An 18,114-nucleotide genomic window follows, 5' to 3' on the forward strand; every position below is an offset into this window, starting at 1 on the left:
TAAACTAACTTCCTTCCGGGCACATCTTCAGTTACAGTAGGGCACATCAAAGGTACACAGCACGCGGAGAGGCCTGCCACTCCTTCCTACAAGGCATCTCTCTCTTCCTCCCGTATCGACCTGGAGGCTTCTGTGAATTCATTCATCTTCCCACAAAAGGCAACCCCTCTTCTTGTCCTTTTTCATGAAGAAGTTTGGGGTTTCTGTGAAAGCTCAGGAGTGGGGTGGAGTGTGGGAGAACGAGACTTAACTCCATTTTGAAGGTATTCACCTGCCCTCATACCCACTTCTTAGCATCTCAAACCATAATGGTTAATTTTAACTGTCAACTCGTCAGGATTTAGAATTGCTATGGAAATAAACCCCTGGGCATTCTGTGAGGGAGTTTATACTGGGTTAACTGACATGGGAAGACTTATCCTAAGTGTGGGTGCTGCTGTCCATGGGCTGGGGCCCTGGACTGAAGAGAAGGATAGGGCGAGCTGATCAGCCACACTCAGCACTTCCTTGTTACGATAAATCTTTCCACCAAAAGCTGCCTGAGCCCAACCGCCACGTGTGAGCTTTATGCCAGCTGCCCACCCGAGTTAGGCCCAAATGAATACACAGAAACTTGTATTAGGTTCAATGCTGCTTGGCCAATGACTAGGACTTCTCATCTGCTAACTCAGTCTTAACTATCATAAATCTATATATTTTATAAGACTTATCTTATCGGACGCCTTATTGGTGTCCCTCCTTGCTGGTGCATCACATTGTGCTGCTGGAGGAGCAAGGGGAAAAGAGGGAACTTCCTGTATCTCCTTCCCTTAAATATGAGTCTCCTTGCTATGTCACTTCCTGTCTGGATCAGCACTTCTCTACTACATTTCCCAGAATCCTCTTTGACTCCTAGTCCTGCCTAACCTGCCGTTTCATTGGCCAAACAGTATTTTATTTAACAATTAATAAGATAAACATACACAGAAGTACTTCCCCCATCACTTCCTGTTTGTTGGTTAGTTTTTTTTATTTTTTAATCTACTTGACACAAGCTAGAGACATCTGAAAAGAGGGAATCTCAACTGAGAAAATGTCCCCAACAAATCAGCCTACAAGTAAGCCTGTGGGGGCATTTTCTTGACTAATGATTGATGGGGGAGGCTTAATTTACTGTGGGTGGTACCATCCCTGGGCAGATGCTCCTGGGTTGTAAAAGAAAGCAGGCTGAGCAAGCAATGAGGAGCAAGCCAGCAAGCAGCATCCTTCCACGGTTTCTGCTCTGGTTCCTCCCTCCGAGTTCCTACTTTTGAGTTCCTGCCTTGGCCTCCCTCAGCAGACTGAGACTTGGGACACGTAGACCAAACTGCCTTGGGCCAAGTTGCCTTTGGCCATGGCCTTAATCACAGAAAGGAAAGAAAACCAAAAGCCTCTGCTTCCTGACTATAGGTGCAAAGTGACCAGCTGTCTCCATCTCCTGTTCCATGATCTCCCTGCCATGATAGACTGTGGGCCCAGCAAAACCTTCCTTCCTTAAGATGCTTTTCTCAGGCATTTTGTTACCAACAAGAAAAGTAACCAAAACACAAGCTATGCCAAAGACAGCAGATTAGGGGGCCGGGAAGATGCTCTTTAACTGAAAGAGTCCACTGCAGGCACCACGGCTAAGGCTAGTCCTGGGATGCCGAAGCTGAACTCCTCTCTGATACACACAGATGCAGGAATCACTGTCTGTTTCAGACTCCTATCGCTTCCATCAAATCTGCTCCAGACTCATCTATACAATTTAGAGCCCCCCAACACAGACCCAAGGGCGGGGAATTTTACATTGAGAAACCTCTGTTATCTCACGCCCCTGTCCAATCCAGCCTCCAGAGTATGCCTGGTGTCTTCCATCCAAGTATTCCGCAAGCTGATGCCTGAGGTCATCCGTGCACTTTGTCTAAGCTTTCAACAGGGAAGAAGGCTTCTCAGTAGACACCAGGAACACAGACCCACAGGGTAGAGGCATTTACTTGCCTCCGGGTGGCAGGGAGGAAGGGAAGACATGAGTCAGATATTTCTCCACAGTCCCTTCTAGCTGCTTTATGACTCAAAGGTAGGCCAAAGTCAGCAAAATGTCCACTCTTGGAACTTCTACAGCAGATTCAGAGACAAGCTCAAGTGAGACACCTTCTTGGCATTCAGCAGAGCCCATTCAAGCTTTCCAAAGGAAAGGTGACTAACGCTTTTTTTCTTGTTGGCTGCCTACTAAGCTGGTATTCAAATTCAGAACCTGAAGGCCAGTGGGATGATAATGTAGACAAGCAGTGGGCAGTGAGTCAGAGACACATTTTTAGTCTTTTTATCTGCTCCCCCTGGTCTAGGACAAATCATAAAATTTCCCAGAGTCTCGGTTTCTTTACGTGCAATAGAGAAGACACCTTCTCTGCTGTCCTCATATAGCCACTGGGAGGAGCAAAAAGTAGATGAAAGGGTGCTAGCACGTAGGAACTAGACGAAGGATGAGTACCAGCACAGCTTGGCTGGCTCAGTGTCTTCCCTGAGGATGATGTGGGGGAGGCGGGTTAGCCCTCAAAGTTAGCTATGACCACCATTTTTTCAAAGGCTTTTGACCCTAAGTATTAATTTCTGCTCTTCATGCAAGGCTTATCGATGGCTGGACCACTGATGTGTCTGTCTCTTCTTTATAAACGTTTAACAAAGCATCACGTCTTCAGTGTACCTGGTACTGTTTGAAGAACTTTATAAATGTTAACTCATTTAATCTTGCCAACAAGCTCATGAAGTAGGACCATTACTATTCACTCTTCTAGACAGGGAAACAGGCCGAGGCGTTAGTAAGCAGTCAGGGACAGGCAGGGTTGCCAAGGATAATTCTGTACTGAGATTCCTTGGCCCATGCTTTCTATATGATGTTCCCATGAGAGGACAGTCAGGAGTGATAACTTCTTGGCTGTTGGTTTCTGGATCTCATGCTCCTCTCTACTGAGCCACACCTTTCTGTTAAGTTAGACCTTTAACTTTAACAGCAGTGGATATTCAGCACTGTGTTCTACCCATCAGGAAACCTCAGAGGGATCCATAGGATGCTATGAGGGGCCCAGAAAGCTGAAAACTTAACGAACTCAATGCCTTGGTGTATTCTGGAGCTTTTGGCTTATAGATGAATCTTGAACACATTTTGTACAGTTTCAATTTAGGAAGAGTATAATGGTTTTGTTTGAAATGTTCAACTATTTGCTGTTCACAGTGTTTTCAAATCTTACAATTTGATATTTACTTTTTTTAAAAAAACAAAAAAAGATAAACACCCATATGCTTGGTGGTCCGGTGTTCATTTAGAATTCTTTGTACAACAAGCTTTCAAAGGCCCCAATTTCTTTGCATATGGAATGGAGGTAATATGAATTTGAATGAGCTTTAAATGAGTTAAAATTTGTGTAAACAGCATCTCATACACTTCTTATTTTTCTCCCTTCTCCTCCTTCCCATCCTTCTGAATTTTACGTGTTACTAGGTATCAGTGACAGATCCTTGACAGCTCAGATTCTTTTAATGGAGACTAAATGGGAGGAGACAACCCATTCTGTGTCTTTGAACCAAGAGGCACGGGTGAAAATGAAAATGGAGCCTGAAATCCTTTCTTCCTATACAATCAATTGTCTATTAGGCTGGGACATTCCTATAGACTGTCATTCCGTGATAGAGTGGGTTTCTTAGAGACATGTTAAACATTCATTAAAAATGAGATTAACTGAATTAAAATATTTTGAAATACAGACTTTTAAAATATAAGCTCCATTACTGAAGAACTCTTAAGTTTTTTATAGACCTTGGGCAGTTCCCCTTCTTTTAAATCTGTTTCATTACCTGTGAGATAAAGGAATCACTTTATCTAAAATCTCTGGTCCTTTAGCTTCTGAACTGTTCCCCACATTCCACCCCAATCCACCACTAGCTATTTAAGGGAACAATCAGTGTGGAATTAGATGAGGACTGTAAGCACTTCTTAACTGTGTAAACCTGTCTGTTTGGTTCTGCTGAACTCTGGGTTGCCCACTTGTTCTATAGAGAAGGATAATTCTGTATCTAGCCTCCAACAGTGAGTAGGGGCTCCACAGAAGGAACACACATAAGCATTTCTGAGTCCTGGGTACAGCCTGGCCTTTTAGCTTGTTTCTTTGCCTGTTTGTTCATTTGTTTATGGGAGTGTAAGTTTATATGGCTTCAACAAATCTGATATTGCTGCACCCCAGAATAACCCAGCACAGGAGTCCTGTGCTTTACCCCTTGCCCCCCATCTAGAGTTAGACCATCAAGTGCAGGCTGACTTTAGGCATCTGTGCCTCCTCAGGGGTCCCTAGCTGCATCTTTCAAATGGCAGGCATTTTGCCTCCTGGTCCTATTTTCTATCCCCACCCCACCTCCCTCCTCTGCTGGTCTTTCTCAGAGCCATCTGGAATAGAAGGAAGCAGACAAGCTCCAGCCTGCCCAAAGCCAAATGCCAGTGCAAAATGAGCCCTTGGGGCAAGGCCAGAGAACAGGTGCAATAAAACTTGGAGCCAGCTGCTTGTATCTCTGACACTCCGGGGAGACATTGAGGGCTGCTGGGCTTCAGGAGAGCCTGGAGGCATCTTAGGAATGCAGATTCCTTTCTAGAAGAATCTTCTGGCTTGTCATGGGGGGGGGGGTCTGAGCCTTACAGTGTGAACAGCTGCGTGACCAAACCCACTGTCATTCATCAGAGTCCTTTGTAATACTTCAGAAACTTCGATCTGCTGAGGCATCAGTAAGCCTCTGTGGGTTGTGTCACAGTGGGGTAAATTTGCTGGGTTTCCTTGACCTTGGCCTCAGTCAGAAGTCTCTTGGTACCTTGGCTGTCATCTCAATTCTGAATACAGAATGCTGAGAAACAGTACTTCTTCTAAGAGTGCTGCCAAATACAAATTTATTTGGAAAATATTCACTCAAACCAGACAGTAATCACTAAAAGCTAACTTCTGTCCATAACTAGTAAGCAAATCATAATAAGCTAAACATCTTGGAAAAATCTCCCCATTATGAATTTCTTCTCAGTGCATGGCTAAGTTTGCAAAATAAATTCGCTGGAGTCAAAAATGAAGCAAAAGCTGGGCGTTGGTGGCGCACACCTTTAATCCCAGCACTTGGGAGGCAGAGGCAGGTGGATCTCTGTGAGTTCGAGGCCAGCCTGGTCTCCAGAGTGAGTTCCTGAACAACCTCTAAAGCAATACAAAGAAACCATGTCTTGAAAAAAAACAAACAAACAAACAAAATGAAGCAAAAACTGAAAACTCAAAACATAAGACCCATTCTAAACAATAATGTAAAAACAGAAAGAGCAGCCATGAACTATTTGGAATGGGGGGACACTTCACCAGACCTCCATAACTGGCAGTCCAAGAAGATAGAGTATCATCTAGAACACAGAACACCCCTGCATCATTTTCAAGATAGAATCATCTAGAACACAGAACACCCCTGCATCATTTTCAACAAGTTGGATCTTACACAACTTCTTTGAAAATGTTTACAGAAACAAATCAAAACCATGTAGAAGGTTGGTGGTGTAACCCAGACGTAAGACTGTGAGCTGGTTTGGAACCTGCAGGCCAGGGAGCTCTGTCAGCTCTGCTTTGGGTCATGTGGGTCAGCTTCAGAGAAACAGAACACTCAAGGCAGGAAGCACTCAGGTTTTAAAAGCCCTAGAGTTTAAATGCTACCCTGGAAGCCTGTCTATGCTCTTAAACTCCAGATACCTCTGGCTCTTGACCTGTCCCTACAGACAAAAAAATGAGTGTTTCATCCATGTCTTTCTATCTGGGCATTTTAACTCAGTTTAACCAGCGATATTATACTGGAATATTGTCCAGTGTTTGTGCTTATGGGAGAAGGCAAAAAATGAAACAATAACAACAACAACAAAAAAAAAAACATTGCAGGAAACTTTCTCCTTTGTGGAAATTGTAATTCTGGGATGCATGTAATTCTGGGTGCTGATGCAAGTGACCCACCACTTCAGAAAATAGGTTCTGAAGGTGAAATCTCTCAATATCCACATAAGGGGTTTTCCTCTCAAGGTATAGACCTAGACCCGGTTGCATTCGGATCTGAGAACACATCTGTTCTTGTCTAACCACCAACAGTGTATCCACTTATGGGGATATCTGACTGATAAGTACCTGAGATTTCACTTGGAGTCTGAGGTCACTTGGTAAAATGTAGAATAAGTGGAAAAGAAACCATTTAGGCTCTGGGTGTTCAAAAAACAATCTCCAATATGGCTGTTCTCTAGTGACCTTACCTCAAGTGCTACTCGAGGTAAGGTCACTCTACTATTCAACCATTTGGCTAAAGAGAATTTTCTGCTTCATGAAAAAGTAACTATGTGCAGACCCTAAGGTTAAAGGTCAACAGGAAAAGTTTTCAATAAAACTTTACTATATAAACAGAGACTATTCCCCCCTTCTACTCAACTCTGCAGGTCTGGCAGTTACTGTGGTGGAGAGCATCCTGCCAGCACTAAGTCCACACCACCATCCCTTTGAGTCAGCCTTCCTTCAGGTCCAACTCTCAGGCTAATTATTCCTCAGTTCATCTCTGAAAGTTTCTGAAACTTAAGCAAGGCCACAGACAACCTAAAGATTTTTTGGAGATTCAGGATTTTAAAAGAGGCTGCCACAGAGACACAAGAGAATCCCAGAAGCTGAGTCACTGGCCAGCTCACTAGGTCCCCTGGCTGTAGATGGGCCACTTCCGTGCTCTGGTTTCTGTTCTCCCTTGCCTCTCATGGATTTTAAAAAAAGATTTATTAACTTTTATTTTATGTGCATGAGTGTTTTGCCTACATACATGTATGTATGTGCACCATGTGCATGCCTGGTATCCTTGGGGGCCAGATGAGAATTCTGGATCCCCTGGAGCTGGAGTTACACATGGCTGTGAGCTGTGGTGTGGAAGTTGGGAACCAAACCAGTGTCCTCTGAAAGAGTAGTAAGTGCTCTTAATTGCTGGTTCAGCTCTTAAGCCCCCCAGGAGTCTTTAAAGAATGTACAGCTCAGGCACCTGGCTGGAGGCTATTCCTTCAGGGATCTGTGCTGTAGAGGAGGCCATGGCAGATGGCTGCTCTTAAGTACAGGGTTAGGGATGGCCACACCTACAAACCTTGCTTGTAGCTTTCCAGTTTCACACTTAGATAGGACAAGGCAAGGCAGTTGAGTTGAGTTGTGAGGCACTGTCAGGAAGGAACAAGGCCCACTGTGGCTTCCCTGGGCCCTAGCTACCCTACATTTGTTTCCTTTTTACATCTTAAGAGGCTGCTTTTGATGTTCAGGGCTTTCTGATGGTTACCAAGGAAAAGGGATGCAAACCAGGTTCTTCAACTTCTTTCCTATCACTCTCTTTGCCAGGTGTTTGTGGAAAGGATTGGTTCTTAAAGGTTGGCTTAATACACCTCCTCCTCTCTGCATTCTCCTTAGATTCCAAACCCTTCCTACTCTGACTCCTCAACACCATGGTCCCATCTGTGGGATTCACAGTTATAGTTTCAAAGGTAAATTTCTTTAAAGAGCATCCAGGAGTGGTTTTCTTCTTCTGGAAAGAAGCTGCCCACCAAGGCTGTGAGGGACCATGGAGGACTCAGTAGTTCATGGGCTCCCAGAAGGTTGGGAGTTCCTGCTTTTAGGGTGTATAGTATTGCTGCTCCGGTTGTAGCCCCCTCTGAATTTATTTCTTAACTTCAGGTGGGTGAGCCCAAGGGAGGGAACCAGTTAAAAGTCAGAGGATTCAAAAGACCCATCAAATGAGGCCTAACAGTCTGAAAAGGTGGCAGGCCCAAAGAAAGCAGTAGGTAGGAACGAGACAGAAGTTTCGACACACACACACACACACACACACACACACACACACAAAACACATCAAGCAGATCTTGACAAAAAAACAAGCATGAGGGGCTGGAGAGATGGCACAGAGGTTAAGAGCACTGGCTGCTCTTCCAGAGGTCCTGAGTTCAATTCCCAGTACCCACATGGTGGCTCACAACCATCTGTAATGGGATCTGATACCCTCTTCTGGTGTGCATGAAGATAGAGCATTCATGTATATAAAATACATAAGTAAATAAATCCAAAACCAAACCAAACCAAACCATCAACAAAAAGCAGGCAAGCAGGCGCATGGCAGCAAATGCTAACAAGTGACAGGCTTTGAGAGTGGATCTAAGGCTGGAATAGGGCCGAGAAAGGGAGGCAGATCACCTGACATGGCCCTGGATTTCTAGGGTCCGTGGGAGATGTGGTCTGGAAAGGTACAGATGACAGGGTTGTGACATCTGCTGGGAGGTCTGCACTTTCCCCTCCAAAGGGTAGTTCCTCTACACTCACCTTAGGTCCCCAAAAGACCACAGTGCAGCAGAGTGGCATAGACCCGTTCTCCCCTGTTCCCTCCCAGCCCTCCTGCATTAGAATAAGCAGACACAGCAGTAATAGGTTCCTGTGCTAAAAGCCCTTAACATAAAAAGAAAATGTTAAAAAAAATGAATGAAACCCAACTAAAAGCCACAACAGAGACAGAGTCCCCAGGCTGCTAGGATATCCCTGTCAGACTCCCCCCATCTGTTGTGCTCTCCAGGGCCTCCCAGCTGAGCCCTGCTGTCAGAGGAGGGCCCTTGGCCCCCTCACAATCTGTCATCTTTGACACCACTTGGATCTTGTTTCTGTTGGAGCTGCCAGGGGACATGAAGACACCATGCCTGTCTGTGGGCAGGGAGCCAGGAGGAGCAAGCTTGCCATCAGCACCTGGGATGGGTGGGGTAGGTGTGGGGAGGCTGGAGAACAGGGGTTCTGAGTTGCTGGGCATCCCAGCTGAATCCTAGTTTCTCCACCCGTCCAGTCTCTCTTGGCTGCCAGGGCCTCCTATTTCCTGCCATCTGTGATGGGTATCTCTGGGGAGACCCTCTCCTTTCTAGCTTGCTAATCACTGTGTACAGACACTGGCGATGGGCTGGTCTCTGCTCCTGGCAATTGTACAGACATCCCTTGGGCTGATCTGAGTTTCCTTCTGTGCTGCCAAGGGACTTGACTCTTCCTATGTTCTGTCTGCTTCCTCTCTGATACAGGTGATTGCTTCTGCAGCTGACCAGACTCTCAGCAAACAAGAGTGTGTGTGTGTGTGTGTGTGTGTGTGTGTCTAAAATTAGAAGGTTAAAAACCCGTTTACTGATTTTCAAACTAAAAGATTAGGAATGTTTGCATCCTTGACCCACAGAGTAAGGCAGTGGGAAGAGCCCAGGGTTGGGAAACATTAGCAATGGCATCAGATAGACCTGGGCCTGAATCCTGGCTCTGCCATTCACTCACACACACACACACGCATTCTCACCCTGCTCCTCTCTGGGCCTCAGTGTGCATGTCTGCAAAGTGTGCTTCCGGTCATATAATTTACCATCTGGGGAGGCAAAGAAGATTCTGCTGAACCATCACTTTCATGTTTTCTAGCTACCTCACTGTCAGTTCACTTGCTATGAACCAGAGATGGCTGGGCACAGTTACTGGTGAGGGAGCTGGAAGGGCAAAGAGTACTGACTCAGTTGCTCACATTCATTCTTGGGTCTCTTCCTAAGACCTTGGTCTCATTAGCACCAGATCCTGACCAGCTGGATGGATTAGGCAGCTGGGAGGTGAGAACACTAGGATTAAACCTTTTGTTTCCCTGGTTTCCTCACAAGGACAAAAGCAAGTAATGAGACGATGTCCAGAATATCCAATGTTCATTCAACCATTCACCCATTTACTCATCCGTCCATCTGTCTGTCCGTCCGTCCGTCCGTCTGTCCGAACGTCCATCCAATCTATCCACCCATTTATTCAACTCTTCTGAGGCAGCTCATCACAGTCATTATAATTATCTGTTCCTAAATCTGCCCTTTTTATTAGTTGCCTAATGCTAGACATGACAAACCTCTTTATTCCTATTTCATTATTTTATACTGGAGGAAAACAATGGCGGTACCTACTTCAGAGGCAATGCATACAAAACACTTGACAGTATTTAAGCCTTAAACAAATAGCTTTGTAATCATTAAGTTGGGTAAGTTGGTTATGGTTGCACAGGGATACATGCTAAGTAGATACCTGTCAATCACTCAAAGTGTACAGGTGTCTATATAAAAGACTGGCTCCGTGGTTCCAAAGGCCAAGAAGATATCTTCAGCAGGAGCTTTGGGTTTATCTCTAAACAATGTGAAGATGGTTCATGGAAATTTGGAAGAGTTGAGTCACTTAAAACAATCAGTTCTTGAGTTGATTTTCCTAACTCAGGCGTGGAGGCTGCCATTTTGGAATGGAGACTCATGGTATGACTCTCATGGTTAAAAAAAAAGGAATGAGCGAGTCTGATCCTGTTTCCTCACAGAACCAGCACTCTGCATCCTTTGAAGCTTCTCCCTCTTCACATATCCAGTTCCTGACATCCCTCCCCCCACCCCCATGGCAGAGGGCAAGATCTAATTTACCGGTTTCTGGTGGCTCTCAGCTTTGCCAGAGCCTGTTCCCCACACTACTCACTCCCTGGCAGCCCTGGCCTGTCTGCCCCTTCAGGATGCTGCTGTGGCTGCTGACTGAGAATGTCGATTTACTGTTTCCCATTAGCCAGACCTCTGATGGCCTTTGAGTGCTGTGGCCTGACAGAGGTTCACAAGCCAGCTGGGGAAGGTCAGGCCCCAGGAGGTTAAGCCAGTGGAGGCTCCAGAGACAGGACTGACACAGTCACCCCACTCATGGACCTCATGGACCGTCAGACCATCAGACAACCTTATTTACTCTGTGTTTATCTGACAGCCTGAAATTTCTCATTGAGATTGCTGAACACATTTAGATGTTCCTGTTTTCTGCTCTCTGGTTTTCAGAGGCTATAAATGATGTCTCCAAACATGCCCACAACAAGCAACACACATACACATAGCTCTGATGACAGTTTCTCCCAAGCCTAACTCCTGTGTACTTGTGGGAGGACACTGGGGAAGGGAGTGGGGGGATCACACACCGGGCCTGATTCCACCAGCACTTGCCAAGATGACATTGGACACATTATTGAATCTCCTTGAGCCTCTACTTGCTTGTCTAAAATAGGGAATAACTGTTGTCCTAAAATCTGTTTTGTGATTATTGTAAGATTAATTATGGGACATCCCCTTCAGAGAGATGAAATTGTGCAAAGGGTTTGGAAAGAATGAAGAATATTAAAAATTGTTTTGGATATAAATGATTTCAAATGCTGGTTTCTGTCTTCTCTAAAATGGAAACCCTGTGATTTTATAGGCTATGAAAAGCAGGGCACTGTCCCTAACTCCTTGCATGGTGTACACTGTAACTTCTTAAACATAAGTGATACTGTGATCAAGGGAGGGTTCCAGGTAGGGCAGGTGGTACCCTTGAGGATGTGACTAAGCTTCAGGAATTCAAAGCACAGTCCTGAGTGCAGCCCAGAGCACAGCTGGGAAGTGTCATGGTGGTGATGGAATGGCGGTGCCTCCCCCTCTTTCCTCTCTACATGAGTGGAAAACATGGCCTTCAAGGTACGAAATGTATCTTTCCCCTCTCCTCTAGATCTGGAGAGAATTGTTGGGCAGCTGCCATGTCAGGGATCCCCTTGAAGGTCTGAGTGACTCTCTGCCAAGGGAGGACACAGGGCCACAGTTCCTTAAGGGTTTTCTGGAGTCACCAAATAGTAACACTAACCGATAAGCTCTATAATAACCAGACTAACGTGTACACAGCACATCACTGTTTGGAATGCCTCCTCACAGTTTTCATTTCAGCTGCTTCCTAACTCTAGACATGATTGCTCATTTATGTACGGGCAGACTAGACACTGAACTTTGAGGACCCTGCCAAAGGTCTCAGAGCTGGCACTGGAACCCAGTTCTTCTGACTCGGGCTCTGTGCTGGGGAGCCAGCAGCTAGATCTTCAACTGGCATGGTGAATAAGTGCAATTGGTGTGTCTCCCAGAAGTTAATTAGAAGCAGGGTCCACCCACTAGCACTGGTCTGATGGGCTTTAATGAAAGGAATAGCCCAAGAATTGCAGGAGCCAGAAACATGTCTGAATGTCTAAGGGTAGAGTCACCAGAAAACACTCCCCAGAGCTAAAATGTGCAGCTGGGCCACTGTGAGGAGTCTGGGAGCTGGAGATGATGTCTCTGTTCCCAGAAAATGAGCTCTGGCATGGATACTGCTCAGTCCCTACTGTTTTTGATCCCACCCTCCTACAAAGACACGATTTTCTTACTGTTAATCACAACTTTCTCTCTGGGAGGGGGCGAGCATGAGGTGGAGACTCAAAGAGGTTTCCTCTCTGAAGTCAATTCCAAAAAATTGAGGAAATGCACAAACCATCCAGGAAATGCACAAATCAGTAAAAACAACAAGACTAAGTTCATTATTTTTATTTAGCAGAGCAAGTCTGGAGAACCTCCTTCCTGGAGGGCAAAGTGGCCCTTTAGAAATGGAGGGGCCAGGGAACACAGGCTTGCTTCCTGGATGGGCCTCCTGCTGGCTATGAAGCCTCGGGCAGGTTGGTGAACCTCCCGGAACCTTACTAGGAGACCCTCCTTTTCAGGGTAAGGTTTCCATGAGGCTACATATGAAGGGCACTCGGCATCGTGGCACATTCACAGGCCTCTAACATGTAGAACATGTGTTATTTTGTGATCCTTCCCTTCTCAAGCAAAGCCACCCAGATTTTCCAGGCATTCCTTCATGTGGACAATTCTCCCCACACATGTCATCACCTGCTTTGTACTGAAATCCATCACAACTATGGAACCAGTCCTTAAACATCATACTGATTTGAACCTGTAAGAATACAAGCGGCAATGTACCCCCATGACACCTCCGTGGATGCTTTGTAACTTTACATTGTATCTCTGCTGTTGGAGTTCAGCCTCCAGCCCCTCCCTCCCAGCGACTCTCAGCTCTAAGTGAGCTCTTCCCCTCTCTAAGTATTCACCCAGATGCTCTTCTGCTTATTTCCTATTGTTTTTTCTTCCTAAAGGGGTCCATAAATAACAACTTCTAAACTGTAGCCACTTCCTGCTTAGAGTTAACAGAAACAGTGGCCCCTGTCATCCCTGGCAACTTTTCCTAATGCAACAATGTAGTCAAGAGAAGGAGATGGAAAGAGGGAACCTGATGCCTCTTCCGACCTGCCCCAAAAGACTTCATGTACTCCTGCTGCCCAGTGGCAGGTCATTTGTATCCTGCAGTCCAGTGCCCTCAAGTTACCCTCTCCCTGCTTCCCCCTTTCCCACCATGCCCATGCAGCAGCCACAGTCTGGCACCCAGCACAAAGCACATCTTGTTTCCTTCCTTCTACCTTTCCCCTAATCATGTGTGTACTCTCCATCCCTTTGGGAGTTGTGCTTTATCTCCAGTGAGCTTAATGCTTTGCTGATAAAACCAGTTAATCCTCTGCTGCTCCTCTTTTGCAGAGATGGAGGAGATTAGAGGAGAAGGGCTAGGCCATCTCCCCTTCAAGGGCACTCAGGACATGCAGCAGGGAATTGGTTCTTGTTTTCCACCTGATGCTCTAGACTAGGGTCCCCAGTGTTTCATGAGCCTCCCGATGAGACTGTAATGGGAAGGGATCATGGGTAATGGTCCAGCAGCATGGAGACTCACTAGATTCCTCTGACAAACGGCTGATCTGGTTTTGAATAGCAAAATCCCAAAAGAAGGCAATGCCTTCAGTGAGGGCCACCCTCTAAACCACCCTGTGCACACAGCGGCGTATGTCCTGTAACAGAAAAAGCAAGCACTAGCTAAGGGGGACACGGCTCAACCAGGCATGACCTTTATGCCATCATTCCCACAAATCCTGGGATTTACAGGATCACAGGTTCAGGTGGAACAAAGGATCCAGGGTTTCTACACCACTGCTTCTTTGAGTGGGCACTGACTGCCACTTTAAAGCAGGTAGGTGACATGAGAGTCACGCTTTGACAAGTGATGAGCAGGACACATACGGGAGATGGAGGAAGTGAAATATACAAGCCACATACTGAGAAGCAAACCTCTCCGTGAGGTCTAGCAGAACAAAATGGACACCAAAGCACGGGGCAGTTAAGCAGGGTGTTAGTGTCAAGCATTCCCTGGGTTGTCCAGAGTTTTGTGGATTAGGCTGAAGGTTCTCACGAATAGCTAATTTTGAAGGGACATGATCTGTTGACACTGGTGATTTAAAGTGATAAAAATGGCTCATGTACTTAACGATATCACATGCTTTCTGAATATCTTTTATGGTCCGGGCAGTTTTCATGGAGGACACAACAGACATAATATCTACTTTCATGATACGTGTAGCAAGTTAAGTGAACCATTACACACCCCTAGCCATAGGTATACGAACAGGGCATTATGGGAGAGCAGAACTGGAGAATCTCACGGAAACTGTAAAGTCAATGGTGGCTTCTGAGGGGCAGCCGAGATTTGAATGATGATGAGCAGGAATTAGGTAGACCAGGGTAGGCAGGAGGAGCATTTCAGACAGAGGCCAGCCTGGGGCGAAGCTCGAGCTTTGTAGAGTCAGTTCCGCTGAAGATCTGGGGACGGCTGACATGGCTTAAGAACAGAAATCCAGAGTGGGAAGTGGTTCATACATTGTTTACCCTCTGTGCCAAAAGTTACTAAAAAGTTTAAGAAGTAGAGTAATAACACCTGTGTTTATAATGTATTGCTCTGCCTCCGCTGCGTAGGAAAAGACTGGTGTAGCAGGGGTGGGTGGGGTGAGGTGGGGGACGTAGGACCGAGTGGCAAGTTCAGGTGGAAAGTACAAGGTGGCAGCCACCAATACACTGAGAGAAATGGCTGCATCACAGACAGGGAGAGCAGGGTCAGTAGGTCTGACCGTAGACTGGATGTGTGGAGGGCCATCTGGAATGATGCAGAGATGTTTTAGCATGTTGTAACTCAGGGAGTGGAGCAAGGATTGTGGATGCAGAAATTTGGTGAATGCTTCAGTGGAGATGAAACATTTATGAGCAAAGCTGGGTGTGGTGAAAGCCCTGTAATCTCAGTGTGCAGGAGGTCAAAGCAGGAGGATTGCCATGAATTCCAGGCTAGCTTGGGCCTCACAGAGAGCGCCAGACCATGTAGGGATACAAGGTACAATATTTCTCAAAAGACTAAACAACAACAACAACATCAAAAGAGGTAAACAGAAAATAACTTAAGTGTGGAAATCTTAAGCCTGAGATACCTTTCCAACAGTCAGGCACAGAGACACACATACCTGGCTGCATACCAGAGAGACAGAGAGAGCATCTGGTGCTATTGGGATGGATGGAATTACCCAGAGAAAGCACAGAATGAGAAAAGAAATATGTATTTTGAATAACATAGAGTAAGATTTATAAGGTGAGACAGAGGCCATAACAGCTGGAAAGAATATGGAAGCTAAAATACGAGTAGTTAACTGATGCAGAAAGCTGTAGGTCACGTGGGAAGGTGCCTTTCAATAGCAGGTCTATTGGAGTTAACAACATGGAAATTAAAAACTCAAAATGGGTAGGTTTCTCAATGGAATGGGAGCAGCTTGGATGGGAGTGAACAGGTCTCAGAGGTGAGAGGCTAATCAGACGCTCACCAGATGCAGCAATGATGAAGTAGAGAGCCAGCAGACTCTCTCTTGAAAGTGAGGAGTGAAATATGACTCCTAAATTTCCCCCAAGCCAAAGTTCTCCAGATTGGCAGGTCTGAGCTGATCATGGAAGATTTCCTTTACAGCCCGAGAAGACAGTATGGATGAGAGGTTCTCTAGCCACAGCCTTTCGCCTCATCACCTCAGCTTCACCTCACCCATTCCTGGCAAGAGAGCTCCATTCCTGCTCAAACCTCACCCAGGAAATCTCTTGGGCGTTGTGTTGAGCACTTGGGGCTGTTCTTCTGCCTCTGCTGGACACCCAAGAGGTATGAAGAAGTCACAGAGAACTCGGAACACCCTGTGGTGATGAAGAGCTGACATTAACTTTCCCTTTTCTACACGCTATGTGACGCCTCCCAATAGGCCCCACCTCCCCATTAGACTACTGTTCTCTGGGCACATTCCACATGTCCTAGTCCTTGGGGTTTAAAATGTTTTCTTTCCCTCTCCCCCTAAACCTCCGGTTTTGGAATTGCCCCTGCCCCCCCCTCCCCTTCGCTTCTCCATATTGTAGCGACCAACTAGAAACATTGTACCTTCAGAAAGCCCTTCCTGGTTCCTCTTCTCCAGACACTTCTCTTTCTTGCTTTACAGTACTGGTGTGAGGAAGTGAGACTACTACAGATCCCATTGTTTCCTGTGTGGTGCTTGTGTATTAGGGCACTTGGTAAGTATGTGTTCACTGCAGGCTGAGTGAGAAACCAGTGACTCTTCTTGATGGAGGAGGAAGATTTTTGAACTTCTGCTGAAGACTGTATTACCCAGATTCACCAGACCCAAGTTAAAAATAAGGAAATGAGGCAAGTAGTCACCAGTGTGGCTCCACATAGTCACTTAGAGTTCAAGTTCAAACTACAGCACCATGGCCATCAATGATTTAAAATATTCCTTTAGAAGCTTTCCCTTCAAAACGGAAATTAAATCCACTTTGGGATTTCATTCCACTCCCATAGGAATGGCTATGATCAAGGGGGAAAAAATGACAATAAATGCTGGCAGGGATATGGGGAAAGAGGAACCCTTATTCAGTATTGGGAGTGTAAACCCAATATATGTTATGGAAACCAGTATGGCGCTGTCTAAAAGGAATTAAAATAAACTACTATACAATACCATACCATACCACACCATACCATAGAACTACCACATCAGTCCTAGGCATATGCCCAAAGGATTCTATATCCAACTACAGAGCTATCTGCATAACCATGTTTGTTGCTACATTATTCACAAGAAGGAAATGGAACCAGCCCAGAAGCCCACCAATAGAAGAATGGAGAATGAGAACGTGGCACATATATCCAGTGGGATTTTACTTAACCATAAAGAAAAATACAATTATGAAATTTGCAAGAAAATAGATGCATCCACAAAGAATCATATTAAAGTAAGGTGACCGGGACTCAGAAAGATAGAAACAAAAACAAAACAACCCCCCCAACAGCAACAACTACAACAACAACCCCCTCCCCAAATTCTCATGTTCTCTCCTATATGCAGATTCTAAATTCTGGAGTTTGTATGTAGGTAAATGGAGGTATGTGTTAGAGTGGGTGTAGACTATGAAACTAGGTAGGAGGCTACAAGAGGGGAACAAGAACTATTGAGAAAGGGGAAAGGTCAAGAGGTCAGATGTAACAGAAAAGCAGAAAGGAGGCTACAGGGGTCAAAGGACACAGGAAAGGAAGGGGACTGGGGGTGGGGGTGGGGTGAAGAGAAACAACAGCAAAAATTTTGTTTGAAAAATGCTGTCATGAAACCTAATTCTTTGTATGCTAATAAAAAGGCCTATGCTCTCCCTCTTTTGAGGAAGTTCAACATTTAAACCACAAAGGCATGTTCTCTTTCAATTCTGGAACTTGTGGTTTCTTGCTGTTTTAGTTGTGGATTTAGTATTGCACAATTCTTTCCAAAATATTGAAAAGGCACCCTGCTAACTCAAACTTCACTGTACCATGCTTCTGTGACAGAACACTGTATAGAAGTGAACACCCAGGCTTCAGTGTCTGCTGCTCATGGTGCTGCCTAAAGCAGACAGACAACCAACCAACAGACTACAATGACTTCCATGTAATTTGAGATCCCATTAAAAAGTTTGCATTGGCAAAGTTTTCAGGGCATAAATATTCTGTAGAAACTGACTCCGTAAAATCTAGGCTCTAAACACATAGCAATTATTACAACCACAAAGAGATAGGTCAATTCTGGATATAGATCTATAATAATGCAATTTATGATTTCTTTGGGACTGTTCTTGCTTCCCTGCACCCACAACATAGAAACCAGCAACCTTAAAGTATTTAAAGTAGAAGATACATGAAACAAACAAAATCTTTCCAAACCTCAAATGAAAGAATTCGGTAGGGTATGTAAAGGGACTATATTGTAAGAGATTCAGGACTGTGTAAATTGGTTCCA

The 18,114-nt window shown here is 45.3% G+C and overlaps 1 protein-coding gene across 3 annotated transcripts in view; it reads right to left on the minus strand.

Annotated features, from left to right (window-relative positions):
* The window catches only part of LOC113835883 (protein FAM78B), an 81,830-nt gene that overhangs the window by 61,228 nt on the left and 2,488 nt on the right, over nucleotides 1-18,114 (minus strand). The window contains exon 1 of one of the 3 annotated variants that reach the window (XM_027417106.2): nucleotides 15,640-15,886. The exons of 1 other annotated variant lie outside the window; for it this stretch is intronic. In XM_027417106.2, coding sequence (XP_027272907.1) covers nucleotides 15,640-15,761 — 122 coding nt within the window. In that variant the 5' untranslated portion in view covers nucleotides 15,762-15,886. One more of the 3 variants, XM_035445231.1, reaches the window with a different exon arrangement.

The sequence above is a fragment of the Cricetulus griseus genome, chromosome 5 (assembly GCF_003668045.3).
Source record: "Cricetulus griseus strain 17A/GY chromosome 5, alternate assembly CriGri-PICRH-1.0, whole genome shotgun sequence".
Lineage (NCBI taxonomy): Eukaryota > Metazoa > Chordata > Mammalia > Rodentia > Cricetidae > Cricetulus > Cricetulus griseus.